This window comes from Orycteropus afer, unplaced genomic scaffold (assembly GCF_000298275.1).
Source record: "Orycteropus afer afer isolate SDZICR_OR568_19922 unplaced genomic scaffold, OryAfe1.0 scaffold00187, whole genome shotgun sequence".
Lineage (NCBI taxonomy): Eukaryota > Metazoa > Chordata > Mammalia > Tubulidentata > Orycteropodidae > Orycteropus > Orycteropus afer.
Genome location: NW_006921774.1, coordinates 668,723 through 684,007, shown reverse-complemented (window position 1 = coordinate 684,007; position 15,285 = coordinate 668,723). Strand labels below are relative to the sequence as shown.

Below are 15,285 nucleotides of genomic sequence, written 5' to 3'. Positions count from 1 at the left end.
CAACCTTCCTTCCGAGGAGTGGCTGGTGGGTTTGAACCACCAGCCGTCTGGTTAGCAGGCAAGTGTCTTAGCCACTATGCTACCAGAGCTCCCAAGTTTACAATATAGTACATTATTTATATACACACACACACATACACATTCACTTTTTGCCATTTAGGAAATGAACAATCGCTTATTTAGTTTCCATGCATCTCACAAAGTAACATATTCTACCTAACTGTGAGTCACATCTGACTTGACTGCAATGAGTTTGGTTTTTGTATTATTGCTGAATGAGCTCTGGCAAATGGCCATTTAATGAATTCAAATGAAACATGCCCTAATTTATCACCATAGTCCAGGGCCTAAAACTTCGTTTACAAAGATAGTATAATGTTTGTAAGTTGCACTGAATAATTAGTTGATAAGATTTTTACCAAGATAGATTGCTAGTTTGAAAATTAATCAGGCTTTTGTTTTCAAGTTATGGCATTTTTAATTCTCCAAATCTAGATGTTTTTGTTCTTGTTAGATGGTCTCGAGTAGGTTGTGCCTCATAACAACCTTATATACAACAGAATGAAACACTGCCTAGTCCTCACAGTTAAGGTTATGTTTGAATCCATTGTTGTAGCATCTGTGTCAGTCCATCTCATTGAGGGTCTTTCTTTTTCACTGACCTTTTACTGTACCAAGCACAATGTCCTCCTCCAGTGAACGGGTCCCTCCTGATAATATGTCCAAAGTACATGAGATGAGGTCTCGCCACCCTCAGTTCTAATGAACATTCTGGCTTTACTTCTTCCAAGACATATTTGTTCTTTGTTCTGGCAGTCTGTGATATATTCAATATTCTTTGCCAACACCATAATTCAAATACATCAGTTTTTCTTTGGTCTTCCTTATTATTTGTCAAGATAAAGAGTTTTATCTGGGCTTCTTACTAATAAAACCCTAAGGTCTTGCTGGAATTTATTTGAATCATTTGGAAGACACTTGAGAGTGTCAAGTACAGTTATTCTTAGTTGAAACGTTCCCACCATAGATTGAACACAGAAATTGTTTAGGTTGAATGTAGATTTTTATAGCAGTTGCTAAACACTCTGGCAAATGCCTGTGTTCACTTGTAAGAGTGTTGTGCCATACTAAATCTGCTCTATTAGCCAGTTTTTATTAGTTTATAGTGTTTTTCATGCTGTCTCTCCTACTTCCTTATCTGTTTATGTCCTTAGGAAGAATTTGCTTTTTACCTCCACTTCCTGCTAGGGATTATCTGTATTAGGGGTTTCCTTGAATCTGGTTCCTTACTGTTGCAGTGCTTATAATTCCTTTGATTAAGAGGAAATAATGATAGGGAGTAACTTCCCTGAGGATATAAAAGCCTATTGGAAATTCCCTAAGGAGTCACAGGGTATTGTGGAGAGGCATAGGAGAAAGCCAACAGGTAGTGCCATACTTCATAATCTGTTTTATTTGTTAAAAGAACTGTAGTAAATTTTGGTTTACCCTTGGCCAGTTATTTAAAAAAGACAACAGTTGATTTATTATTCTTTTTTGCATTTAAGTGGAACTGAAAATATCTTAGAAAATAGTTGTCTAAATTTGGCTAATCTATAACAGAGACTATTATTCTATTCCAGCATTCTTTATTCTCATCTCTTGAAAGATGCTGAGTGAATTAGAGATCAGAACTGAACAAAACTGAAATTTTACCTGAACATTGAAATACTATTATATATAATGAGTTTTTCATTTACATTTGTTATATGCTTTATTTTAAAAAAACACTACTAAACTTTAATTATAATTATATTTTTAATCTCTTTAGTCACAAGACAAAGGTGACTACAGCTCTTCATGATATGGTAGACCAGCTGGAACAAATTCTAAGGTGAGAAGAATGATGATAGTCTTTTGGCTTTATGCTGATTATCAACGTCTGTCTGAGAATTACTTTAAGTCTGCCCAGTAGTCATTTTTTCCAGTTGACTTCATATTTCTTTGACTCTTTTGATAGTAAATGTTTTCATTTTTAAGCAGACTGCTAACTTATTATAGCAGAGTGATAAAATAATAACATAGATTTTGAAAACTTGTACAGCCAGGTTCAGATCTATGTGGTGTAAGTTACTAGCTATGTGATCTTTGATCTCAGGCTTTTCTTATTTATAATATCTAACTTCTGAGATCATGAAATTAATAGTAACTCTTCAAAGTGCTTCATACATAGGGGGCATGTAAGAAATACTTGTTCCTGCAGCAATTATTACCTCTATGAGAAAACACTGCTTATTATACTCCTAACTTTCCTTTTCTGACCATAATATGTTTGATTGAATATCTAGGTTATATCATACTGTACTAGACACTGTATCATAATGTAGTAGTAGTCTTTGCTTTCAAAACATTGAACCATATCTTTGGAAGACTGAAATTATCCTGATTTGCCACTTAGGAAGTCAAATAATGTTTACTAAGATTTATTTTTACATGTGTATATATAATTTTTAAATATTGATATTAATGATAAAATTTTAAGACAAATAAATTTAACTTTTCCATATATATAATTATAGACATTTTAGTATGTATACTAAAATATAATAATTTGAAGTCCATTAGCTAGTAATTTGGTTCATTCAGATTAAGAGATTTTAATGTAAAAATGTTTCAAGTTGTAGTTAAGAAAACAATGCATTTGTGTACCATAATGTGTGAGTATAATGAAGGATTTGCTCTGCTGAGGATCTCTATTATTACATAGCCTGATTCTTGTAACTCTGTGTTGTGAAAGTTTTTTATTGAATAATAATAAATAAATCAAATTGTTTCCTATTATAGGTTATAGGTTTGGCTTCTGTCTCTCCTTCCTCAACTTTCTTGAAAAATTCATTGTGGTTTGACTGAAGGTTAGTGGAGTGAGTCAATATAGATTCATTCCATAGGAATTTCAAAGTTATCCCCATTTTCCTGATGAAGCTGAAAAGAGACATCTCAAAGAGATAGTAAAATAAGCATAATTTGTCTCACCACATGCTTGTGGGTATTACCAAGGGTGCTGTCAGTACCTTAAGGAAACAGGACATCCTACAGATTTCTGGATGATATTCAGGTGTTTTACTGTTTAGCTTAATTTAAATTTCTTATTTTAAAATAAAAACTTTTATTCCTGTTTTACCTTACAGTCACAAATAGTTGGTAAGTATTTTAGTGTACATAATGTTAGGTAATGTAACTCATGAAATTTACCTTTGTGAAGTAATGTTAAATTCTCTCAAGCCACTGTAAAGTACTTCGTGGTACTTAATACATAAATGTGAGATTTGGTGAGACACATTAGGCATATCTGCCGTACTTATGACTATGGGGATCAAGAAGATTCACATGAGACTAGGAAATTTGTGACATACCTTGTGTTTTTATAGAATTGATTCTTGAGGGAAATTAAGCCAGCTGATCTTTCTGGGTCCTTTAACACTAAAATTCTTTTCTTACAGGTTTCCTAGAATCCTTGCCTGTAACAAAATACTCAATAGGATTGTTATGAGTTAAAAGTGGGTTACTGAAATGATAGATTTGGCTTATTTTAATGACTTGTTTTTAGAATAGATGGAAATTGCAAAAAAAAGATTTTGAGCTAGAGATAGATTATGCTTTCTTTTTTTAGTGTGTTACTTAACCCAATATATTGTAATAAACATAAGATTTGATATAAAAGTATTAACTTCTTTCTGAGAATTAATCTAATATGTAATATTAGTTTATACTATGTGCTTTCTTTTCTTTTTTTTTTTTTTTTAACTGAACGCCTAAGTGTTATGTTTTCTTATTTTTGGTTTGCAGCAAGACTTTGAATAATTCTTCTTTCACTTTTAGTGTAGCAGAGCTTTTGGAGAAACATGGACTTGAAAAACCAATTTCATTTGTTAAGAACACTCAGTCTAGCTCAGAAGAGGCACGCAAGCTTATGGTTAGATTGACTAGGCATGCTGGTCGGAAGTGAGTAATAAACAAAATTAATTGATACTTGCTTACTGTTTTTTTAAAATGATTGTTCTTTATCATTTTTTGATATCTTCATTTAGTTATAAATATTCAATAATAAACTGTACATATTTATTGTTTCACATATGTAACTGTGAAGCCAGCATCACATTTAAGGTAATGAATGTATTCATCTCCCCAAAAAGTTTTCGCTTACTTCTTTAATTGCCTCCCTCCTGTTTTTCCTCTTCACACCTATATCCCCTTTTAGGTTAGTAATTTGCTTTCTTTCACTATATATTACTTTTTGTTTCCTAGAATTTTATATAAAGGAATTCTGATGATGTAGTGCCTAAGGCATTTGACTGCTAACCAGAAGGCTGATGGTTTAAACCCACCAGCTACTCTGCAGAAGGAAGCCTGGGCAATCTACTTCTGTAAAGATTTACTGCCTCAGAAACCCAAAGGCGGGGGGGGTTACTATGAGTCAGATTGACTCAATGGCAGTGAGTTTGTTTTTTTTTTTGGTTAGAATTTTAGGAAACAAAAAGTAATATATAGTGAATTTTTGGGGGGAGTTTCTTCTTTTAGTGAGCATATTTATTTTGTTAGTCATCCATGTTGTATCATTTATGAATAGTTCATTCTTTTTGCTTGGCTGACTAGTATTCCATGTTCATGGATATATCACATTTTGTTTATCCATTTACCATTTGTCCATTTAATGGACATGTGCATTGTTACTTGTTCAGTTTTGACTTTTACAAGTAAAGCTACTATATAAGTATCTCTATGTACAACTCCTTGTACAGATGTAGTAATACTCAGGGAATTGTGGGCTAATCAAGGAAAAGATGCGGCCATGAGAGCACAGTATTGTATAAGAAACAATTGGAGCTGATGTACAGATAGCTGCATATCGGAGGTCTTACAGAGTCAAGTGTTGCAGAGGGCCACCAGAAAGGGAAGAGAGCATGAAAACCCTGGGGAGAGGAGGGGGAAAGGGGACTTACATGAGCTTTCACTTTGTCTTCTTGCAGCAAGGTGGGGAGTTTCTGGGTCAGAGAACTCCAAAGCACAGATGCAGCTGAGATCTTTATAACTACAAGGTTTTATCTTACCTAGGAATAGCAGATGTTAAGCACAGTTTTGAAGAGTATATAAAGCAAGCAGGCTTTAGGTGGCTAAAAATATGCCCATTTGGGCAATTTTTGAAACAATTCGATGTATACAAATTTGAGTTTGTCACAAGCAGACATTTTTGCACTAATTGGCTTTGGTTACGTCTTAGTAAACAACTTGGAGCCAATATAAAAATGTCATCCATGGCTCATTTTATATAGCAATAGACATATGCTTCCATTTCTCTTGGATAAATACTTAAGAGAAGAATAGTACCAAGAGAATAAAAAGATAACTTACAGACTGGGAAAATATCTTTGCAGGGAGGTATCTGATAATGATCTAATCTCTAAAATACGTAGAAAACTTCCACAACCCAATAGTAAAAAAAAAAAATCCAAATCAAAACTGGAAAAAAGGACATGACCAGACAGTTCACCACAGACATATGGGCAGACAACAAATACATGAAAATATGCTTGTAATCATTAGCCATTAGACATACAAATCAAAACTACAATGAGATACCATCTCAACCCTACGAAGAGTCATTAAAACACACACACACACACACACACACACACAGAAAACAGCAAATGATGATAACTCTGTACCTGTGGAAAACATTGATATCGTTAATATCACAAGCGAGTAAAATTTTGCTAAAAATAATTTTAAAATGGTTGTATCTATATATTGACAGGGAACTGCCAGAAATTCAAGGCAGATTTGGAAGCAGGCATGGAATGTGGGATATCATTGCTCATGTCACATGGCTCTTGGCTGAAAGGAAAGATACCAGAAAGAGGTTTATCTGTGTTTTATTGACTATGCAAAGGCATTTGACTGTGTGGATCATAACAAATTATGGATAACTTTGAGAAGAATGGAAATTCTGGAATACGTAATACTTCTCAGGAGAAACCTGTATATATAGACCAAGAGGCAGTTTGAACAGAACAAGGAGATACTGCATAGTTTAAAATCAGAAAAGCTGTGCATTAGGGGTTGTAACCTTACACCATACTTATTAAATCTGTATGCTGAGCAAATAATCTGAGAAGCTGGACTATATGAAGAAGAACTCAACATCAGAATTAGAGGAAAGCTCAGTAATGACATGTGATATACAGATGACACAATCTTGCTGGAAGTGAAGAGAACTTGAAGCACTTACTGAGGAAAATCAGATAATGTAGCCTTCAGTAAGTATTACACCTCAGCATACAGAAAACAAAAATCCTCACACTGGACCTAAAAGCTGTGTAATGATAAGTGGAAGACACATTGACATTATCAAGAATTTTATTTTACTTGGATCTATAATCAACATCCATGGAAGCAGCAGTCAAGAAGAGAAATGATGTATGACACTGGGCAGATCTGCTACAAAAGACCTCTTTAAAGTGTTCAAGAGCAAAGATTCATTTTGAAGACTGAGGTATACCTAACTCAAGGCATGGTGTTTTCAGTAGCCTCATTTGTATGTGAGTGCTGGGTAATGAATAAGGAAGACCACAGAAGAATCAGTGCATTTGAATTTTGTATTGGTGAAGAATATTGGATGCACCATGAAATACTAGAAGAATACATAAATATGTCTTGGAGCAAGTATAACTCAAATGCTCTTTGGAAGCAAAAGTGGCCAGACTTTATCTCTCATACTTTGATCATGTGGTCAGAAGGGACAAGTCCCTGTAGATGGATATCATCATGTTAGGTAATGTAGAGGGTCAGTGAAAAAGGGGTAGGCACTCAATGAGATGATTGACACAGTGCCTGTGTGACATTTACATGGACATCACTGGATGGGTTACACAAGAATCAAAACAACTACATCCATGGAACGAGATGAGGGAGAAGCTCTCAGTCAAGACAAAGCCAGGGGCTGACTGCAGACCATCATGTGCAGGTTCAAGTTGAAAGTGAAGAAAATCAGAGCAAGTCCATGAGAGACAAAGTGTGACGTTGAATGTACCCCACCTGAATTTGGAGACTTTCAAGAATAGATTTGACATACTGAACACTAATGATTGGAAACCAGAAGTGTTGTGGGAAGACATAAAGGACATCATATGTGAAGAAAATGAAAGGTCTTCAAAAAGACAGGAAGAATAGAAAAGACCAATGTGATTGTCAGAGGAGACCATGAAACTTGCTCTTAAAAGATAAGAAAGAAAAAGGTGTGTGGAAAAGAAGCATCAATCCAATTGTTTACCTGACAATTCCAAACCAAAAAAACAAATCTTCCCATTTCAAACAATGACCGTCAGGATCAAGTAGAACATGAAGACTAGAAAATAAGCATAAATGATTCCAAACATATTTATTGAACAAAGATAAACTTGTAAGAAAAGCAGAGAGAATTAGAGCATATTCTCCCTCACAGTAGACAATATTAGTAATTGTATGTGTGACTTAAGAAAACACAAACAAAAAAGTGTAGCCTTCATTTTTTATAATTCATATTTGTTGAATATTTATCAAATAATAGAAAAATGAGAGATCTTTTCATGTATTCTAGTTTAAATTAATACTTATGATATATAGTAAAGGAAGCTTAAGCTAGAGGTTTAAAAATAATATCAAATCAGTGCAGGTAATTGAGATTATTTATATACTTAGGAACATCTTGCTTCAGTGCTTACCTTTTATCAAAATTAACCTTTTTCATTCTTTATAGTCACTTTCTGAGCTGAGCTTTGAACAAGAAAACTGAAATTCACAAATATTGAATAACTTGCTCCAGATCACACAGTTAGTAAGTAGTTAGTACGTGACTATGGATGAAAGTGTTAACATATTCTATCTCCTGCTGCAGGAGAGTCTGAACCATTAATCCCCTAGCTGTGTAACTCTGGAAACAGACATAAAATGGTATTTGAGCAACCAGATTGCTTAGACTTCACTGCTTATGGTAAAACTGATCCCTGATTGGTAAATTGAATCTGAACTGGAAGATGTATAAATGAACTAGAAACACTTGATAGGAACTCCATTCTTTGGGCTATTCTGAGTGTGATGACTGGCATGTCCCTTTAGGAGATGTTGAAAACTGTATCTGTGGATTTGTACCTAAGGAAATGAGGCTTTTTCCTACCAAACAGGGCAATTCCTGCACCTATGCTCTATGGCCCTGTCTACTTGCACCTGAACTGTCTATTACCTGGAAGGAAGATGACTCTTGTAATGCTGTGAACTGCTTCAAGAACACCAACTGAAAGAAACAACTGATGCTTCCTTATTGTCAAACTGTGGTTCTTGATCCACACATAAATTGATGCTAAGTGTGGCCTTTGCCAAGTGTATCTGACTGTTTAATTGAAGTTAAAAAGACCCCCTTGTGGGGGTTTCAGAGTGATGAAGAAGGGATTTGAAACTAATTCTCCTATCATCAAATGCTTTTTTCAGCTATATCATAGCTGCTTATCTTATCATGTTTTATTTTACCTTAGAGACTCTTTGTGATTACCATTTAATATATTATTCTAGCTTTGTGTCTAGGCAGCCTAGGACAGATGAAGCTGTGGCAGCATTAGTAGTATTGCGGATAATTGTCCAGTTTTTCCCTCTCTTATGAGTTGAATTATGTCTCCCAAAAATACGTGTTGTAAATCCCAACTTCTACGTTTGTAGTTATGATCCCATTGGCATTAGGTTGCCTTTGTTATGTTGATGAGATAGAACTAGTGCCTACACTAGTGTTTTGAGTCAATCTTTTTTGAGATACAGAAGAGATTAAACAAGCAAGAGAAGCAGAGATGAGGGAAGAGAGATGCCAAGCCACATGAAAATTGTCCAAGAGCAGAAGCTTAGAAGAGACAAGGACCTTCCTCTAGAGCTGACACAGAGACAAAGCCTTCCCCTAGAGCTGGCACCCTGAAGTTGGACTTCTAGCCCTTAAACTGTGGGAAAATAAATTTCTGTTTGTTAAAGTCATCTCCTTGCAATATTTCTGTTGTAGCAGCGCTAGATAACTAAGACACCTCTATTTTCAATCCAAGCTTTTTGTTTTTTTCCCCTGGAAATTCATATGAGCCATATAATTTGTAAGTTTGGGTAGCCTATAGAATGCTGGCACTAATTTTATCTATGTCTAGCCAATTGAAGAGAGAAATTTCATGAATCTTTTTCTCCTCCTGTTCCTTTTTTCCACTCTCCCAGGCAGCCTCCTGTCAGTGAATCTTACTGGAGAACGTTGCTGCAAGACATGTTAGCTATGCAGCAGAGTGTTTACACATGTCTAGATTCTGATGCTTGCTATGAGGTAATTATTTATGTAATTTATTTCCTTTTAATTTAGAAATTTTAGTGGTTACATTTTGTTTATTGGAAAAAAGGTTGAAGTTTATAAGCTTTAATATAATACTATTGAATTATAGCTGACAATTGTGCTTTATAGTAGTTTATTGAACATAAGTTTATTGATATAGTGAGTTTATTCATCATCTCTCTTCTTTATCTAGGTTCTTTGCAGTGCTATCTATTTAATGTTCTCAGCTAGACTCACACTTAACTCCTTTCTCATTTCACTGAAACTTATTAAGTATACATGATAAATTTCTTTCAAATTTGTCCTATGTTATTTGTACTCTGCTGCTCCAGATTCTCATCATTTCTGCCAGATTGCCCTAGTCCTCTAACTTGTCTCCCTACCCCAATATTTATTTCCAGATCATTCCAGTTTTGAGTATTGTGAAATAAATCTTTTTATGTCACCACCTCCTTAAATTTTATTGCTTATTCCATATCAACAATCAGAAAAATCCATACGTTTTAACATGACATAGAAAGCTACAGCAGATTCCACTCTCCGTGTCCACTCTCATCTCTGTCATTCTCCACCATGAGCTCTAGCTCCATCAATCTGTCATGAATCCCTCCACACACCATGCTGTTTCATGTTTCTATGACTTTTTGTACATTGTTTCTTTTGCTTGGAATGTCATATTTCTTTTTCCTTTATTTAAAAAATTCCTGTTAACTTTCCAGGACTCAGTTCAAGGACTGTGGCTTATGTGATGCCTTCCTTTGCCCTTCATTTAACTTCCCATTATTATAGCCTTTCTTTAGGATACAGTTATTTGTTTTGTATGTGTGCTTCTTCTGTTTGGTCATGAGCTCCTAGGTAGGCGTTGTTGTATCCTGTTCATTCTCATTTTCTACAATGCTTATATTGCTGTCTGAAACATAAAAGATACTTAACAAATGATTGTTAATTGATTAGGAGTATAACCTAGGGGAACTTACTCATTATTTTGGAAATTACATATTACCAATAAATTAAAGAGCTCTGGTAACATAGTGCCTAAGGGATTTGACTGCTAATCAGAAGGCTGGTTCAAACCCACTAGCCACTTCTCTATAAAGGTCAAGCAATCTACTTCCATAGTGATTCCACCTCTGAAACCCAAGGAGGAGTCACTATGAGTCGGGGCCAACTCAAGGGCACCATGTAGCAACAACAACAACAAAAACACCAATAAATTACTCATTGTTTGCATCAAAAAGTAATCTTACCACCCATTTTTAATGAGATATAGTCTAAAATTCTCATTTGAATTTTGTTAATAATTAGCCAGGCGCAAACTCACGTAGAATATTTCTTGTGCTTCTCTGCTCTGTCACTCATTGAAGACAATTAAAAATAGATCTCTTGTGAAATTATTTAGTATTTTAATTCAAGATGATTTTAACAAAAGAGCTCTAATGTATACTGGTGAAAAATAAATGCTTTTCTATTTTTTATTTGAATTTCAGTTTCTTAAATACTTCATTTTGATGATTTCAGTCTCAGACCAAGCACGACTGCCAGTACTTTCCCTATTGGATGTAAAGTGACACTTGCAATCTCATTTCAAGAGAAAACAATCTGTATACACATGAGGTCTAAAATAGAACTGTCATTAGTAATTCGGAAGTAGTGTTTTTAAGTTGGTGTGCCATTGTTTTGTTATTTTCCTTTTTCTGTTTTTATTGAAAAATTGACAATGAACATATTATACTTGAACTTGATCCTGTAGGGAGTAATTTTTTTGAACAACTTAACATTCTAGTTTTTTTTAAAAAAAAATTTTAGTATTTCAGTCTTTGATATTTTATGACTTCTCACTACCAATCTCTTTCTTTTGAGAAAACATTTGAAAGCCTATTTATTACAGTTGTGAAAAGCTGTAGAAGGTAATAAATTAAGATTTAACAAATTTAAAATTTGATACATTATTTTAGTAACTTTTGAATTATGCTATATTATCTTACTGACTTTAGGCCATTCGGTTTTGTTGTCATTGCTAAATAATTTGAAAGCTCAATAGCACATTTTCTGAAAATGTTAGATAAAGATTTCCGTACTGCCTGTAGAACAGAAATGTACGTTGTTCATTTTATTTTACTAAAACCTTGTAAGTTGAGTATAATGGATTTTTTTTAATGTGGGACATTGACTCTTTATGACTTACTTTAATAAACCAAGTAATAGGGAAATTGTCACATGCAAGTCATTTGTGTTCGACTTGGAACATGCCATTTTCATCTGTCCTACATAAATGATTAGGATGGCTCGTTAATAATTTGCTCTCTGTCATAATATCTGTTTTATAGCTGATCATATCAGATATGGCAAGTGAGACCTGTTTAAAAATTCCTTCCCCAGGAAGCCTACACACAAAAGAAATAAAAATAAAAAAATCCTATAACCGTTGGCAGAGCTCTGGTGGTACAATGTTTAAAGCATTTGGTTGCTGGCTGAAAGGTTAGCGATTCCAACCCACCAGTCACTCTGCAGGAGAAATATGACGCATTCTGCTTCCATAAAGATTTACAGCCTTGGAAACCCTAGAGGGAAGTTCTGCTCTGTCCTGTAAAGTTGCTCTGAGTCAGAATTGACTCAAGGCAGTGGGCTTGTTTTTTGGGTTTTAAAGTAATTGGATGATCTTCTTAATAATAAAGAAACTCTTGTTTCTTCATGAAGTTTTCTTTTTTTTTTTCATGTATTGGTCCTATTTCTGTGGTATCCTCATTTTTGTCAAATAATTGGGTTTATAGGGAAGCCCCTTGTTACTGAAGTTCTTAGGTTAATTATATATCAATATTATTAGTGTAAGTTTAAAAGAATATCTGTTTAATTATTTTTCTATACTAAGTATATAAATTTCAATTATAGAATTAATCTTTATTTTTAATTGATACTATATTGTGTAGTAAAACACAATATTTTTCATGAATGCCCCCCACCAATGGCTCCTTATGTGGAAATAGTTTTTAATTTGTATGTTGGAGAAATATTCAATGCAATATGGTATATTGATTCAATGATTAGGTATAACTAACTTTTGTGGCTTGCCAATTAGTTTGTAAACTGAATTCAGATACTTTAAGTAGTTATGAATTATATATATTATATTCAAAATTTTTCTTTTAAATATTTAATTGGCTATCTTGCAATGAAATAGTTGTACAGTTCAATAGGAGTGGACCCTATTGAGTGTGGAAAAGTATGTCTAAAGGACCATATTTATTAATGAATATGAACTATAGCTGCTTGACTCAAGTATTCATTGTAACACATTAAAATATAATACTTATTTTTGGTTCATTGAGTGAAATTAGTTTTTCTCCTTCCAAAAGGATGAGTATGTATATATTTTTTAATTGAGGTGAAAGTCACATAACATGAAATTCACCATTTTAAAGTGTACAAGTCAGTGGCCTTTAGCACATTGACAGTGTTGTGAAACTACCGCTTCTAGGATGGACATATGGTCGATTCTTATTATTTGCAGTGTTGTTGTTGTGTGCCATCGAGTCGGCCCCGACTCATAGTGACCCCTCCTTGGGTTGCTGAGGCAGTACCACTATGGAAATAGATTGCCCACCTTTCCTTCTGAGGAGTGTCTGGTGGGTTTGAACCGCCAGCCTTCTGGTTAGCAGTCAAGTGCCTTAGGCACTATGCTACCAGAGCTCCTATTTGTGGTAGTTATATTCTATTAAGTCCCCAGGAACACTGAATTAGCGAATACGGAACCATTGCTCCAAAGGAAGTAAAGCAAGCCTCTGGCGTCAACATTTTTATATACTGATCAATACATAATCTTATTCTATGTTTATTTCTGTTTAAAAAAAACCTTATTTAGTATACTGTATGTTGTTGATGCATTAACATTGAACTCATGGAAACAGTACTATAACTCATGGCCAAATGAAGCTTATTTAATACGCATATTTTCCCTGTAAGGCGCCTTCTAACATTCTTGTATTTAGGGGTCTGTACACAGCACTCAACCACTATGCTTGAGGTCCATTCTAAACACAAAATCACCAAGAAAAAGCACAGAATCTGAAAAATATGTCACTAAAGAGATTGCAAAAAGAACACTTGTTTAGAGTATGAAGCTAAAATAAGGAGGGAAAGTGTTGCCTTGTTAAACTTCAATTGGGAATGTGCTGATCAGATTTTTCACCACTTTACATATATTTGTAAATTACTATGGAAGTACCCTGAGTATTAGCTTTGGAGTTACAAATAAATTTTAATGAGTAGGGAAATTCACTAGTACAGAATTTGTGAATAATGAGGATTGAATGTTACGTATGTATATATACACACATATATTTTATATGTGTGTGTGTGTATAAAATACTCAAATACTCGAACTCACTGCTGTTGAGTCGGATCTGACTCATAGCGACCCCCTCCTTGGGTTTCCAAGGCAGTGTCACTACGGAAGTAGATTGCCCAAATTCCAGAGCATTTTACTGAGAACCAAATCATCTCTCTTTAGCACTAATTCCAGTTTCTTCTTTTCCCAGATATTTACCGAAAGCCTTCTGTGCTCCAGTCACCTTGAAAATATCCACCTGGCTGGTCAGATGATGCATTGCACTGCTAGCTCGATAAACCCACCAGCTAGTATAGCCCATAAAGGGAAAACCCAGTACAGGGTCAGTTATGAAAAAAGTATTGACTTGGTTTTGGCTGCCAGCAAAGAGTACTTCAATTCTTCTACCAACCTCACTGATAGCTGCATGGATTTGGCCAGGTAGAATAACTTTTCTTCTACACAGGGGTGGGGTGGGGGAGGTGGACGACATCAGACTACACAAGTTCAGTTATTGCTTATGTTCTTTAATTTCCAAAATACATTATCACAGGTACAATTGACTATACTATGTAGGGCACAGTTATTACTGCTTAAACGTAGAAAGAAAACTAATTATGATATGGCTGTTCATCAGTTTCCTCTTAACTCTTCTTCATTGTACTTTTCAAAAGTAATTCTTGTTTATTATCTGTAAAGTTATACTTCTCTTCTATTAGAAGAGATTCATATGATAGCCTGCACATTCAAATTCTAGAAATTTCAACACAGTAGAATTTTTTTTTTTTTTTTTTTAACGCACTTTCTTCTCTGTTAAGAGACTGTTGTGGAACTGGATTAGAGGATAAAAGTTGCTTCCAGATTGAAATTTATATGCTAGGAATTCAGTTCCTCCCTTGCTTATTGTATTGGTATTTTAGTCTATACTTGTTTAACACTGGAAAGAATGTGTGCCATGTTTTGAATTCTCATATTTAGGTATAGAAAGTTACATTTTTTTGCAAGATAATTTCTTCATGTTTTAAAGTTAGCTTTTATAAAGTTAATTTTTATAACATTAAGAGTTCAATAAATATTGATCAACAAATAAATTATGGATCATCTCTACACTATTGTTGTTAGGTGTTGTTGAGTCAATTCTGACTCATAGCAGTTTTTTCAGTTGTTTATTATGCTAATAAATACAGATCTGCATTATTTTCATAAGTTTCTTAGCATTGTATTCAATGGCTGTACTGTATTTATCCTAGTCCTTTTGGTTGGTTTTTAGTTTCCCTCTTTTCACAGCAATAGATTCCAGAGGTTAAGAATACAGAGAGGTTCTTGAGCCAGATGCCTATGTGCATATTTAGCCTTGGCCAACTAACAGCCATGTCACTCTGGCCCTGTTATGTGGGTATCAGAGTCCTCATTTGTAGAATGAGCATAATAGGACTTATTTCATCGGGTAATTGGAAATATTGTTGTTGTTGTTGTTGTTAAGTGCCATCGAGTTGTTTCCGGCTCATAGCGACCCCATGCACAGCAGAATGAAACACTGCCCTATCCCGTGCCAGCCCCACAATCCCTGCTATACTTGAGCCCATCATCGCAGCCACCG

General features: G+C 34.5%; 1 protein-coding gene across 1 annotated transcript in view; it reads left to right on the top strand.

The window, feature by feature from the left end:
- Positions 1-15,285, top strand: part of NBAS (NBAS subunit of NRZ tethering complex) — a 750,019-nt gene that overhangs the window by 387,673 nt on the left and 347,061 nt on the right. The window contains exons 27-30 of the mRNA XM_042781864.1: positions 1,811-1,873; positions 3,859-3,981; positions 9,253-9,355; positions 13,897-14,126. Of these exons, the coding sequence (XP_042637798.1) occupies positions 1,811-1,873; positions 3,859-3,981; positions 9,253-9,355; positions 13,897-14,126 (519 nt within the window). The remainder of the gene's footprint in view (positions 1-1,810; positions 1,874-3,858; positions 3,982-9,252; positions 9,356-13,896; positions 14,127-15,285) is intronic.